Source organism: Mytilus trossulus, chromosome 1 (genome assembly GCF_036588685.1).
Source record: "Mytilus trossulus isolate FHL-02 chromosome 1, PNRI_Mtr1.1.1.hap1, whole genome shotgun sequence".
In the NCBI taxonomy this organism is placed as follows: Eukaryota; Metazoa; Mollusca; class Bivalvia; order Mytilida; family Mytilidae; genus Mytilus; species Mytilus trossulus.
This window is the reverse complement of record NC_086373.1, coordinates 89,267,739-89,283,920: the sequence shown is the minus strand read 5'-3', so window position 1 is coordinate 89,283,920 and position 16,182 is coordinate 89,267,739. Positions and strand designations below refer to the sequence as shown.

Here is a 16,182-nt window from a genome sequence, read left to right as displayed (position 1 = left end):
ATTGAGCAGCAACTCATCTGAAACAATATTATTTATTGTCAGAATTATTTGTGATATGATGTATAAATGTAGTGTTTTTGGAGTTCCTAAATTTGTCCATGAAACACTCTTATATTCCATTCTCAATTTCAATATTTTTCCACGCCAATTTTAAAAAAAATGAATATTCGGAGAACGTTGTATTAGTCAGTCAATTTAGCATAAAGTAATTGCAACATAAGATGTTTAATTTTTAAACTTAAGCATTATACTTCAAATATACACAGGAAAAAGTCCTATAAAATCTATCTTGAGGAAGACTAAAAAATCACCTTGTAAAATTCCTATGGAGATTTGCATTGAAAAGGGAGATAACTCTTGCAAAAAAAGACAGAAATATCAATATAAATTGATACAAAATTATAACTTTACCTCTTCCATTCATCAGAATGTATTATGTATTGATTCTTGGTATTTTAGCCGGCTTTAGAGTGTAACAAACAACTCTACAGGTGTTTTCATATATTTTATCCAGCTATAATCTAGATTTCGTAATTCATTAGTTGACCATTTACTGAATTTTTCAGCATGTCGAGTTTAAAGAATCTCAAAATTAATACAAATAATTAAGCATGTATTCTATTTGTGGTTTAAAGTTACTTTAGATAATTTAAGCGCTGAACAAATATATTATACAGATATAAACAATACCAAATTTTCACATTTTTTTTTAAACGGTTACAGAGCTTCAAATTTGCAATTTCTTAAATGAGAAATGCACAAAAAAAAACAAAAAAACTACCAATAACATTTTGGTTTTGTACATTATATGAGTGGAAGATTATATAACTTAGTCAAATACAAACTTGTATTCCCATCAAAGTATCGTACGTAGCATTAATTTCAAGAAACACAACCAAAAACTGACCAAAAATGACTCATTTTTGCAAGAGTTATCTCCCATTCCAATGTTAATTTCCATAGGAAATTAAAAATGCTGATCTTGAGTTTTCCTCAAATTATATTCTATAGGACTTTTAACCTGTGTATATAAAGGGTATAATGCTATAGATTAGAACTAACACATTTTATGATGCAATTAGTTTGAGGTTAAATCTTACTTTGACTGGACTAATATCCGGGTCTTATACGCTTTCGCACATACTCAGTCGATGAACTAAGACTAAATAGTAATAAATAATAATAAATAAACTTTATTAAGAGTCAACATAGTATACAAGTATGGACATAACATAAACTCATGAGCTTTTAACCGACTTTTAACTGCCCGAGAAATCCAAGTAAAAGGGTACCCCGACGTTCGGACCTTCATCCTTTTTGTGTGTTAACTCCCTACCCAATGTTTAGACTAGCAGATGAAATACTTCTAACTGAAAAAAAAATATTAGCAAAACAAACAGAGAACGACATTTTCGGACTCTCCTGCGTTTCTTAGGAATCTTCAAGTACTTTCAAATTTCGACTACGCCATTAATATATATTGACGAAATTTCCATAAAACATATTTAATTTGGAACAGACGAAATAATTGTTGAACAAAACATAATTCTTTTTCGAAACATAATACAGTTTTATATGCCATAAAAAATTCTTTGGTTGATATTGCTATATTAAAAATGTACTTTTATCCATCAGTTACTGTGTGATGTAATATAATATAATATGTTTAATGTTTAATTTTTTTCATATATTTGTCATCTTTGAAATTTTGCATTTTTTTATTTATTTGGAGAGGATAAATTTGTTATCATTTACATTCAATCCTATTGTTCATTTATACAAAACAATATTTTTAAAAGTTAAACTGAACTAAACTTATCAAATATATGCTGGTGTAAGGGACGACATCACAAGTTCAATGTAGGATAAAAAAAAAACTTAATTCACATAGTTTTTTCGCTGACTCCCCTACCCCCCTTCTTAACTTAATTTGGCCCGGAAACTTTAAATTTTTTAAACCTATATGGATATATGTGTAAGACTCAAATCTATGGTGGGTTCCAAATCTATGGCAGATTCTGGATAATGGGTCACATCTTTATGTAGACCATCGTCAAATTGTTGTCATCTAAAATTTTGTTCAAATCTATGGGTTCCGTCATCGTTTGCGACGGCGACGATGTAATATGGCGTTACAAACTCCCCGGCAGTTCCAGTTCCGATCCGCATACGGGCCCGAATACTACTCTACACTAATGTGATGGAGTAAAGGAAAAAAGTTCCGGAACGGAAACGATCACTGTACGGAGTTTGATGGCGTTATTGAACTGTGACGTTATATGTTAGATCTGCCATAGATTTGGAGAAAACAAAAATCTGCCATAGATGTGAGTTGTTTGGCGTTTGTAACGTCACATTTGCCATAGATTAGGAATCTGCCATAGATTTGGAACCCGCCATAGATTTGAGTCCTACATATGTAAAATCGATTTTATATTAACAAAACTTGCAGCAAAGTTGACACCTATCCCCCCTCCCAAAAAAAAAATCCCCAAACTATTCGATTTAAGTTTTTTATCCTACATCGACCTTTTGATGTCGTCCCTTACAGTATGTATCATATTTTTTCATCGGTTATAATTTCATCATCAATTGACACATTTGCAATGTCGGAGATGGTAATAGTATGACTTCTTTCAATTTATGCAGTCTCTCAATTGAGACTAAATAATTCCTCAGAATATTCTCCACCAGGACAAGATGACCGTATCTGTATTCGCTCTAACCTTTCGTAACCTTGGGTCTACAATCCTCTTGAACTTCGTAATTCTTCATTTGGCCTTTTTAACTCGTTTGATTCGGGCCTCGCCGTACCTTCTGTAGGCCAATGAGCATCTGGCGTACATCATTTTCATTTGCATATGCATAATAGGCCTAGTATTTTTGACGAGTTTATTGATGTAAACGCAATAATGGTGCTGGTAAAAGTTGTGTGTGACTATTTTCAATAATCTTCCAGTCTCTAAGCAAAGCATATGTAAGTTCATATCCAGGAGAAGATAATATTTCAGGTAAATGATTGGGTGTCTTTTGTTTATATGGTAAAAATCCAGGGTGATGTTTCATTTCTATATTAAAAGCTGTTGCTATTATTCCAATAAAACTGTCCTCAACTTGAATAATCTTTGCATAAACGACACCTAATGCTAACAGTTTTACAGTTTTCATATTTGTCAAGATCGTTCCTCCTATTATATATGATGGAAAATATGAAAACGGATACTCATTTGGCGAAATGTATACTTTGGAATTGATACCTCTCTGCGGTTTTGAAAAATCTAACTTATAACCTATTATTACTAAATCTACGGAGGTGATGCTGTTGATAGCGACGTTATATACATTGAACGTATTAACTAATCTATCATCATCTACGAAATGCACAAACGCACTTGGAATATCTAAGTCTGATAACCACAAAAGGGAATAAATTGTCTTGTAAACAAGATTTTCGTACGTATCTTCAATACTTAGCTGAAGAATATCTTTATACTGTTTTGATTCTATTTCAATGAAACTAGGATTCACATCGTCTATATAGCCTGTAACAAAAATAACTTTGGTTCGTATTCCATCAATACCTCCCCAAGTCTTACGTATAGCATTACGTTGACCAAAGTTTAGCACATATGATTTCACCACTAATAACAACTTTAAGTTATCACAATTTGAATTATCACAGATTTTTTCGGACGGATCTATTCTGTATGCATCCTCCTTCATAAAAATATTTAATGGCTCCACTTTAGAAGTTCCTGTTTCTTGTATGTTAGCTGATATTCGTTCTAAATTAGGTATCAGAAAATCTAAGTTCATATACACATCTATGTAAGTAGAGTAATATTGCAAGTAGGCTATTTGGATGGAACAATATCCACACATCAATAATATAAATAACCTAAATTTTAAAAGAGAAAAAATATAACAAGTTATTCGTTTGTTTATGTGTTACATATTTGTTTTTCGTTAATTTTTTATACATGTATTAGGTTGTTAGTTTTCTCGTTTGAATTGTTTTACATTGTCATTTCGGAACCTCTTATAGCTGACTATGCGGTATGGGCTTTGCTCATTGTTGAAGCCGTACGGTTACCTATAGTTGTTCATTTCATTACAAAAGGATTTTCTATCCAAGGAATTGATTTCCTCAGTTGTATTTGACAAAACCTTCCGATTTGTTAAGTCCTCATGCTTTAACTTCCTTATTTGGCTCTATCAACTTGTTTTATTTGAACGTCATTTGTGAGTTCTTTGTATACGAAATTTCGTTACGTGGAGTATAGTAATGAAATCAGTAGCGAAATGGTATATCAAATATTATTTGAATACTCTTTTAGCACAAACCTGAGACTTCTATAACACATGGTATAGTATGTGTTATAGAAGTCTCAGCACCCCCCCCCCCCCCCCCCCGGACACACAAAAAAATAAAACTGCTGTCGGTAAAGAGATGCAAATAAATTCTTATCATAGATCAATCTTTAAACTTATTCCTCTTTGAATTAATGTTTATGCATCTACGAGATCAAAAAGTATTTACCATATACCTTTTAATTTAAAAGTTTACAAATATCCCTAAGGTTCATACTATAATTTGAATATAAGGAGTTTGTTTTATTTTCAATAAGATATAAGCCCGAGTAATATATGTTGTAAAAAAATGTCTTTTTCTTGTTCTCTTAATGAATTTCTTATAAACTAAAAAGTTGAGACACACTAAAAGAAAGTATAAGATTAACTCACGTTTTATTACGTCCACATCTTCTGAATGATATTTTCTGCATTCGTTTCATGCTACCTGCTTAGCTGGAAATAATTAAAACTTTGTAAAAAATACAGTTTTTTTTAACTTTCGACAGTCATATTATAACAGTCTGATATTGGGCCATATTCTGAATATAATCCTTCAAAATATTCTTCTTTACCGAATGACTTTTATAACGAGTTTGTATTTTTCTTATCGTTCCAATATTTACCTTTTCCACTCTTTCCAATATTTACCTTTATCCAGTCTTTCCAATAATTTCATGCATTGTTGAACATCTGTTCAGAGAATTCGTTTTTATTTAATGAAACAATAAATAAGCTATTATCAAAATGAAAACAAACATGTAGAAACATTAATGGCCTGTGGTTGTTGTCTGCTCTATAGTCGGGTTGTTGTCGCTAACACATTCCCCATTCCCTTTCTTAATTTAATGTAGTACTTTTTTGACATTATAAATATTTAGATATGAGCGTCACTGATGAGTCTAGTTTAGAGGAAACGCGCGTCTGGCGTACTAAATTATAATCCTGGTACAAATAATGTACCTTTGCTCACTATTATATGTAGTAATTAAATGATAGCGAAATATGCAAATAATCTTAGATTTGAAAATTACATGTATGTGTGTGTGTGTGCTTTTAGCAGTACTTGTTGGTAAAGAGTATAGTAGAATTTTGATGGAGTTTATTGGTTGCTATCTGAAGAACTAAGCACTACGTCTGGATGGAATAACATTAGACACGTCGGTTAAAAACTCATTAGAGCTTATGTTTGTCTATGTTTATATACCTTGCCGACTCTAAATAAAGCTTATTTATTATTATTATATTATTATCAGTCCTACACTACGTTCTTGCTGATGTAAGGGCATGTATATATATAAGTCAGAAGGGCGGATCCAGCCATTTAAAAAGGGGGGTTCCAGCTATACGCTCCCATTCAAATGCATTGATCGGCAAAAAAAAGGGGGTTCAACCCCCGGACACCCCCCCCTAGATCCGCCAATGACGTGTGTTTTTTTTTCTTTCCTATTGTTTTGTAAGTTATGCTTTCATTTCCAAATAATATATCATAGAGCGCTGCGTTTGATGTATTTATTGATTTTTTTTAATTAAATTTGCATTTATCAATTGTTCAATTTCATTTAATAATCACACACATATAGTAAATCTTTACCTTCTGTTTCTGAGTATTGAAACTTAGTTTACTCCTGTCGATGTTTTACACTTTGATGTTAATGTCTGTAATGTGTATTTTAAATATCCCTAACATAAAAGACAGCCCGTCTCTGAAATGGTTTTAAACGATGTCAATCACCTAAGAAATTATGCCTGCTGGTCAATTCGGTTAATTGAGCAGCACTTTGACTTTTCATAAGTGAACAGAAATCTTAATACGTTGATCGAATTCACAATGATCCCGAAGGTATTTTGACCACTGTTATAAATAAACTGGAAGAATTGACCGGAAATAATGATGCAACTCAAAATGATATAAACAATATAGTTTTAGATATCAGCAAAATTTTTGAAGATACGGCGGCTGAAACGTTTGGGAAAATAAATAAACATAAACATTTTTTCAAACATGAAGATTCAAAACCTTGGTTTAATAGAAAATGCACGATGAGTAGAACAATTTTTCATAAAGCTCGAAAGAGATCTTGTTTTTTTGAAAAATGCTGAAAATAGTAGTAAAATGAGACAAGCTTGTAAAGAACATAAAATAACATTTGAATAAAGCTTTTGCAAACTATCACCAGAGGGCTCCTGATGAGTTGCGTAACATTTCTTAAAAGGATACAAAAGCTCTATGGAAAATCCTTAATAGTCTAAATGATAGTAAAAAAAAAGGATAACAATGACGATATATCTTAAAGCATTGTGTGATCATTTTAAAATACTAAATGAAACTGTTGAGACAGAAAATGATTTCAAAGAAGATTTGGAATTTGATAGTCTATCAGACGATGTTGCGTTATTTTTAAACAGTCTAGTAACAGAAGATCAAATTAAAAAAGTTGTATCAAATTTAAAAATGGCTATTCAATTTGATTTTAGATACCGGAATTGTCCCAGACAGTTGGTCTTATAGAATCATGATTACAATATTTAAAAATAAAGGATCAAGATCTGATCCCGAAATGTACAGAGGAATCACTTTGAATTCATGCTTGAGGAAAGCTTTTTCTGCTGTGTTGAATTACAGGTTAAATAATTATGCAGATCACGTAGGCCGGATTTCAAAGTCCCAAGCAGGTTTTCGTTGAGGATTCTCTACTGTTGATAATATATTTGTATTGTACTCTTTAATTCCTATACATTTTTTTCATTTGGTAAGAAGCTATTTTGCACTTTTATAGACTTTAAAAGTGCTTTTATACACTGTATAAGAGGTCAGGGAGCTTATTCATGAAACATCCGTTAACTTTGTGGCAAAAAAAAATGCAAAAATTAAACATTAAAGGTAAATTATTTCATGTGATCTATAATATGTATCAAAATATAAAAACATGTGTCAAGAACGGAAATAAATTTTCCGATTTTTTTATATCTCATACAGGAGTAAAACAAGGTGAAAATCTATCACCTTTTTTTATTTTCTTTGTTTCTAAATGATTTAGAAAGTTATTTTGTGGAAAATAATATAGAAAATCTAAATAATATTTCAAAGCTTGAAATGTATGTTAAATTGTTTATTCTAACATGCCGTCCTTCAAACGCTTTGAGTACACAACCGTGAAAATAAGAATATAATTTATATATATGGGCTATTCCCATTGTACCCCACGTCATATGTTTTTTAATGAATGAGGAACCCCGACGTCATAGAACGATGACGTAAGAATATAAGCATTTTACGGGAAAATTCACGCTTGTGAATCCGAAAATCATCACAACAAGGAAACGTAAACAAACGATGTTAAACAGTGATATTAGCCTTTTTTTTTAGAAATATAAGTATATTATCATTTAAATGCATCCAAAGCTATTTAAGTACGTTATTTTAAATAGTTAAAACATGTCACTAATTCAGTTTGCTCCGTTCTTTTACGTCAATTTAATAGTGCGTTTATTTATGAGAACGGCAAATATTTGCCTCCACCTAGAGCGCTTTGATTCAAAAGAATTGCCGTATTTGTCCTATTAGAATCGAAATAATTCATGGGGGCTTGAATATATCTAGATTTTACCACGGGTTGTCCCTTTATGCCGATATTTTACCCCTCGCTAACGCTCAGGGTAAAATATTTGTCATAAAGGGCCAACCCGTGGTAAAATCACGATATATTCAAGCCCCCATGAATTATTTCTTAATCATTGTACTGTACGCAGATGATACTGCGCTATTGTCTGAGAGTGCAGAAGGATTACAAAAACCCTTGTATGTTTTTTGAAGAATATTGTAAAAAAGGGAAACTTAAGATTATCACAAGCAAAAACAAAGCAGTGATTTTTAATAAAAGGAAAATAAAAAGAAATCAGAATTTTATGATATATGGAGAAAAAATTGAAATAGTTGATTTCTACTGCTACCTTGGTGTACTTTTCAATTTCAATGGTAGCTTTTGTACTGCACGAAAAAAAACTTCTTGGTCAGGCACAGAAGTCTTTGTATGCTCTATACCGAAAATAAAAAAAATATATGTATTCCCGTCGATTTGCAGCTAAAACTTTTTAACTCATTGGTTGGTCCTGTTTTATTATATGCTTCAGAGGTATGGGGATTTGAAAATAAAGAAAGCATAGAGAAAATACACCTTCAATTTACATTTTCAAAACAAAATTTAAATGGATTACGTACGTTAAATCCATATTTAACGAAACGAAAATGGAATTAGTTTTTTTGGCAAAATCAACTTCCATTGGATAAACGGTTAAAAGAACATTATTTCACAAAATCTGAATGACCAATTCATCCAACATTGGTTTTCAGAAATAAATAACTCTTCAAGAGGTACATTTTATTGAATTTTTAAAGAGGAATTTCGTTTGGAAACCTATTTGATAAAGTTAAAGCTGTGTGACAGGATTTATATGGCAAAACTCAGATGTTCAAATTTAAAAATTTCTGTAGAAACGGGAAGATGGTCCAGAATTCCAAAACTGCCCGAATTAGTCATCTCTGTGGACATGGAATAGGAGATGAATTTCATTATCTTTTAAAATGTCTAAAACAGGAAATCAAACTGCTTAGAAATAAATATATACCACAAAATTATATTGCAAATTCAACGGAGTGCAAATTGAAATAGCTTTTAACATTTTGTCATGAAGAGAGAACTTTATAAAAACTTAGCAATATTTAAAAAAATTCTTACACGATACTTCAGATTTATGTTAGTCTTTTTTTGAGTTGAAGGTTATGGTAGTTTGTAAATTGACATTTTACTATAATTTACCATGTATGTATAGCATTATGATGTTTAGTGTGAATGTATTGAGTATAACAATGTGTATACGTGTATATATATATTTCTCTAATTCTATGGAAATTTATCCCTTTCCGAACCCATTGTATAAAAAAAATTAATCAACGTGTGGTTGCTGGTGATCTCAAAAGATCATTGGATGATTTTCAGGGTCATGACCTTTTTTAGCTAACTGGATGAATCAAAATATGATAACAGGTGTTAATGAAATTGACAACTTCGTGCAATGTGAAAGGCACTCGAAGCGGATTTTCGGTAAAAAAAAAAAGATAATGTCTTTTTAATCATTAGAGAAACAGATTCTTACATTGATACCAGTGGATTATCGGATTTATCCAATCTCGATAGTTAAATTATAAATTTTAAAGTCCTCGCCGAGGCGGCTCGGACTTTAAAATTGATAATTTAACTATCTCGATTGAATAAATCCGATAATCCACTGGTATCAATGTAAGAATCTATATATATATATATATATACGAGTCTAAATTGAAAACTACGTTCAAACCTATGACTGCGTTGGATAAAAACCGCAATTTGTATACGTGTGCATGTCAAACAAATTTCGTTGTAGAAGGGTCTAAAAACAGCACAAACAACATTTTCCAAAAGACCAAAAGCGTGAAAAAGTATATTTAAACAAAACGCATTTGACTAACAGGTCGAAAAACTGATGTTCTTTAACCCTGCTGACTGCCATTAACGATTGCCAAATAAAATTGATCACAAGATGTTAATATAAATTTAATACGTCACAGAAAAAAAAAATTTGTTAACTTGTGGACAGGATGTTGTGCCACAAACATTCGGTGTCAATATTTCTTTAGTTCACCATATCCGGATTTCGACAATAAATGTCTCTTCAGTGATGTTAGGGATCGAAACGGTATTATATATATATATATATGTTCCTGTGTACACCTATGTGTCTGAGGTTTAGTAATAAAGTATTGTCTATTGACTTGATAAAGTAGGATGATATAAGTGGTAAATAAACTATCATAGATACAAGGATTTAAACTCTCTGTTACACGTGTTATCTTATTATTTAGAAGTAATAAGGATATCTAGAAATATAAAATTTTGTCCAATACGTCCTTCTTTTTTATCATGAATTACGGAAATTGCACGACCACGTAAATAAAAGAACAAGTGATATGCCTTCGAATGGTATATATGATTAAGTTGTAAGTAAGGTGAGTGCAATGAATTGTATAATTGTTTATGTTGGAACTTTATAACTAATTTTATAGAACTGTTGAGCAACAATAAATGTTGTACATAAAGCAAAGGAAATAGATAAACACATAAAGAAATGAACATTGAATAACACAGAACAGTTACATTAATAAAAGGAATAAAAATAAGCATCTAATATAAGAACAAGTTGTAATTTTGTTATATATTGAATCTTCTCGATATGAAAATATTATACCTTTTTCGAAAATCTGATTTATCAATCATTGTGTGTTTTTTGTAATTAAAGAATTAGACAAAAATAAATAATCGGTTACACCTTCGGCAGGCACATTTAATTCGTTTCAAACCAATTTATTCTGTCTTTTCTCACAAAACTACTTTTTTCATAACGCCTCTTTGAATTATTATCAAAAAATCAATTAACTTCCCGTTAGTATACTTATAATAATTGTTGATGAATAGGAATTGGAAATGATCAATTTGTATTACAACCAAGACGGTGCATATAAATTAGTTTTGAATTGGTTTACCGTGTTCATATAAATATTTTATCGATAACTAAATCCCTCGACTACGCCTCAGGCTTTAAATGGTCATAACATGTGGTTAAGTATTCAATTCGGTTAAAGTTAGAACTCCGGGTGCTTTAAGTATCATTGGCAATCAAATCATATATACATATATATATATATATATATTCATAAGTACGTCTGAGTCAGTGACAACTCTACAACAGATGTATCCATCGGATCGCCATCAATGATGGTGATACATGGCTGTGTGTATAATGTATATACAACTCGTCTAAACATCAACCCAACAATGTTAGATCTGTAAATTTGCTTTCGCCAATTTTTGGTTCTTCCCTCGCCGGGATTCGAACCCATGCTACTGTGATATCGTGACACCAAATCGCCTGCACTGCAGCCGTCCCGCTAGACCACACAGACGTACTTATGAATATAATTATTTTCTGTGACTGTATCTTACATTAATTTGTAGGATCCTTTACTATAGATAATTTAGCTGATCTGTAACAATAACATCTTCATGCCTTATATATCATGTACTGTAGTACGCCGCTAGATAAAAACTGACGTGGAAAGGTAACACATGGCCAGCGAAAGCTCTTTTTTTGAGAGCCCAGGTGGTCGTGTGGTCTAGCGGGACGGCTGCAGTGCAGGCGATTTGGTGTCACGATATCACAGTAGCATGGGTTCGAATCCCGGCGAGGGAAGAACTAAAAATTTGCTTTCTCTACAGATCTAACATTGTTGGATTGATGTTTAGACGAGTTGTATATATATATATTTATATACTTGCGCTTCGCGCTTCTCTATCATTAACAAGAAATAATGGTAAAAATGCGGTAACACAATTTGTGTTCCAATCTACTAGTTACATAATTAATACAATTTCAAGTACATGTATTTGACCCCTGTAGACATTTATCGTACATGTATTTTTCTGACGTTATATAATTGTATGGAACGCCATAGCTGTCTTATGTGTCTTTTTTATTGCTTTTCTATTATAAGATGGTGCTTTTCTATTATAAGATGGTGCTTTTCTATTATAAGATGATGCTTTTCTATTATAAGATGGTGCTTTTCTATTATAAGATGATGGTTTTCTATTATAAGATGGTGGTTTTCTATTATAAGATGGTGCTTTTCTATTATAAGATGGTGCTTTTCTATTATAAGATGATGGTTTTCTATTATAAGATGGTGGTTTTCTATTATAAGATGGTGCTTTTCTATTATAAGGTGCTTTTCTATTATAAGGTGCTTTTCTATTATAAGGTGCTTTTTTATTATAAGGTGCTTTTCTATTATAAGGTGCTTTTCTATTATAAGGTTGTTTTCTATTATAAGGTGGTTTTCTATTATAAGTTGCTTTTCTATTATAAGGTGCTTTTTTATTATAAGGTGCTTTTCTATTATAAGGTGCTTTTCTATTATAAGGTGCTTTTTTATTATGTGATGGTGGTTCCCGTGATTAACCGGGAGTGTGGGGAACCACAGTGACTAATGACAAGACGATTGTCCGGATAGTGACAAGACGGTTTACCGGACGAGATATAAATAGTCATAACTTTTTTTGTTATTCGGTAGATTGGTTTAATATTTGTAGACCTTAAAGATATTAAAATATATTTTATGAAAATCAAACAAAATAAGTGAAAAAAAATATTTTTGAGCAAATAAAGTTGACCGGACGGTATTCACACTCGTCGTTATACGCTGTACATATATTCAACTTGTCGACAACAAGTGTTAATATCTTTGACAATAATTGGCCAAGTAATTCAGGAATCTGTGAGATTTAAAAACAAATTATACGAAAATATAAATTTATAGTATCTGATGATCTTGACTGCCATTATCAGCATACCTCAATCTTAGTAGATTTCGGTGTTTATACAACCTTTCTGTTTTGACTGAGGTATTTTTTAACTTGGCTGGTGTTTTCAACTTGGCTGATGTCTTTAACCTGGCTGGTGTTTTGTTGTTTTTGGAGACTGAGGTTCCAAGGGAAAGGACACTCAAATAATGTGCCTCCTAAGAGTCCGAGAAGCTCTCGGGATGCACGATTTTGCGTATTTTTTTTCAAAGGCTTCTGGGGGTCTTGAGCGACCGCCAGACCCCTCACCGAATGGTGAATATATTTTGCCTCAATTTTAAATTTAAATATAGTGACAGACTAGTTAGTGACAGTGCAGTATTATACAAAAGTAACTTTGTGTTCGATGCCTGTCCTTTATTTTCTATTGTAAAGTGTCTGAACACGATTGAATGCAAGTTTACTTCTTCGATGTTAAAGGTCATATTGGAATACATTGTTGTTGTTTTTTCAAATGATTTGATACCGGCAGATTGGTGGTCTCACTTTAATTTAATCCATGTCAGCTATCTAGTTTTATCTTTAAAAAAAAAGAGAGAGTCAGTTTTGGCATTCTTTAATAAAAAGTTCAATTCACTGTAATCTTTGTTTGGGCGTATTGCATTTCCGCTAATTTTTCAAAGTTAGAATTCTACGTTTCCGCAAATTTAAAGTATACGTTTCCGCAATTTGTATTTATTACTTTTCCGGAAATTTACCTGGTAAATTATAGATATTTGAATATAATTATATTAGATAAATATTTTATTTTATTTTTTTAATTAATAAAAGGTTCTGATCTTATATCTTCAATATATTATATATAACTAGTTGACTCTGGATTTTGGTAAATGGCTAACACATTTCTTTGGTTTGGCTTACTTGCCAACTGACATGATTAAAGCATGCTTTGTTGAATTAATAGCCGATTCTCCATCTGACGATAAATGCTGAAATTTGCCGATTATATATTGGAATTTTATATAGATAGCGATTCGACATTTCCACCAACCATTTGGGCATCATCTTCTGATCCCAACTAAAAGAGAACAACGAATGGTGCCGAGTCTTTTCATGCCCAACCAAATAATATTGATTTTTTTATTATGGCCTTGCTTTCGATCAACGGTATTCCTTAATTATTTGGGGAAAAGTAATAATTATTTTTTGCGGAATAGTTACTTTTTTCCGGAAAAGTAAGATATTTATTTGCGGAAACGTAAACTTTTTTTTCCGGAAACATCATCTTTTTTTTTCGGAAAAGTAATGCCAATTTGCGGAAACGTAAAACGCCGCTTTGTTTGGATTCTGATTGCCATCTGATTATATAAGTTAATTCAATTAAATGTATCTGATGTCTCAGGTGTGAAAACTTAAATGACATGATTATTTGCTTGATTAGTGATTACGACAGGTGTCAAAATTATATAGTAATCTAATTAAATACATGTAATAAATATTTTATATATCAGGTCTTCTAGTGTGCTGGTGAACTTACTCAAGTCAATATTTTGAGCTCAATGTTTTTATTAATTTATTTTATTTATTTATTAATGAAATGCACATTTATACCCCTGGGGGTTAATAAAAAAGCACCTTATAATAGAAAAACACCTTATAATAGAAAAGCACCTTATAATAAAAAAGCACCTTATAATAGAAAAGCACCTTATAATAGAAAAGCACCTTATAATAGAAAACCACCTTATAAAAGAAAAGCACCTTATAATAGAAAAGCACCTTATAATAAAAAAGCACCTTATAATAGAAAAGCACCTTATAATAGAAAAGCACCTTATAATAGAAAAGCACCTTATAATAGAAAACCACCATCTTATAATAGAAAACCACCATCTTATAATAGAAAACCATCATCTTATAATAGAAAAGCACCATCTTATAATAGAAAAGCACCATCTTATAATAGAAAAGCACCATCTTATAATAGAAAACCATCATCTTATAATAGAAAAGCACCATCTTATAATAGAAAACCATCATCTTATAATAGAAAAGCACCATCTTATAATAGAAAAGCATCATCTTATAATAGAAAACCACCATCTTATAATAGAAAAGCACCATCTTATAATAGAAAAGCAATAAAAAAGACACATAAGACAGCTATGGCGTTCCATATAATTGCATTGCGCAGATGTTAATAACATGGTCAACTGACCAACCTAGTACATGTATTACTTACTAGCTAGACTACTCTATACAACGGTTGACATTTATGACTCTACTGAACTATATAAGATCCAGCTTTGGACTTGAAACAGGACAGATCGGTACAACAGATTGGTAAGGAGATTCCGCCAAGGTCTCCCCCCCTCGTGGGTAGGCTGGAACTCATGCGCTTAATATCCAAACGTAAACCATAAGGACTGAACAATTATACCACTATACGATCATGTGCCCGTGTGAGATATTGAACATTCGAACAATTGAACTTTAAAAACAGTTTGTGAACATTTCAACATTTTGAACTTTAAAAACAGTTTGTGAACATTTCAACATTTGAACTTTAGTATCTTTCTTGACTTTGTTATTTCGTAATAAAATTATTTAATCCACTGACTATGTTACAATGCTTGATATTACCACTGTATTGATTTGAATGAAACACGCATTTGACAAATACATGGGATCTGTCAACACGAGTTTGACAGTTATCGAGAACATTTCTTTCACGGTCAAATCTAATAACACGTAAACTTTGATTTTATGTTCATATACTGATCATAATGTTGTACTATTTTGAGAGACTACTGATCCCGCCATATCATGTATGCGCCAGTCTTGTAATCATTGGCCGTCGGTTGTTGCTGTTTATCGTGTCTGGTTTTTTTATTATATTTACTTTTTTTGTACATAAATCAGGCTATTAATTTCGTCGTTTAAATTATCACACATTGTTTATTTAATTTTCGTTGACTTTATTTAAAAACTTCATAAGCGGTATTGTTTTTCATCAATGTTGAAGGCAGTACCTGGCGATTAATAATTGCTAACATATCTGTCATTTGGACTGTGGTAGGTAGTTTTCACATTAACAATCATACCAAATCTTCTTGTACAAAATGTATATGTAATTACTGTATTTGACTTTTTCGTTACTTATTCACTTTTTTCGAGTTACAGACGAAATTTCCGGCCTTTAAGGATATTACCCTATAATGTCTTTCTTTCACGTTGTAGTACTATCCAATAGAAATACGTTAGGGTTCCGTTTATAATCCCTGGCCATAAAGAACTACCGAGACAATGGGTCCAGAAAGTGGGTGTCCCCAATGCTGATTTGATCGTTATCTGGTTTAGGACGACATTTTTGGCTTTTCAGAATGCTTACCCCAGAAGTTCTTTACCTTTCCGCTGTAATTCTATCCAATAGCTA

At 31.6% G+C, this 16,182-nt stretch overlaps 1 protein-coding gene across 7 annotated transcripts in view; it reads right to left on the bottom strand.

Moving 5' to 3' along the window:
- Nucleotides 1-1,173: 1,173 nt before the first annotated feature.
- Nucleotides 1,174-16,182, bottom strand: part of LOC134689447 (beta-1,3-galactosyltransferase bre-5-like) — a 28,961-nt gene continuing 13,952 nt past the window's right edge. For 4 of the 7 annotated variants that reach the window (XM_063549522.1, XM_063549523.1, XM_063549521.1 and 1 more), the window contains 2 exons: nucleotides 4,744-4,806; nucleotides 1,174-3,898 (listed from right to left, as the gene is read on the bottom strand). In XM_063549522.1, coding sequence (XP_063405592.1) covers nucleotides 2,893-3,898; nucleotides 4,744-4,793 — 1,056 coding nt within the window. In that variant the 5' untranslated portion in view covers nucleotides 4,794-4,806 and the 3' untranslated portion in view covers nucleotides 1,174-2,892. Of the gene's footprint in view, nucleotides 3,899-4,743; nucleotides 4,807-4,976; nucleotides 5,864-5,944; nucleotides 6,199-16,182 lie in introns of those variants that run through there. The other 3 variants (XM_063549520.1, XM_063549525.1, XM_063549526.1) reach the window with 3 other exon arrangements.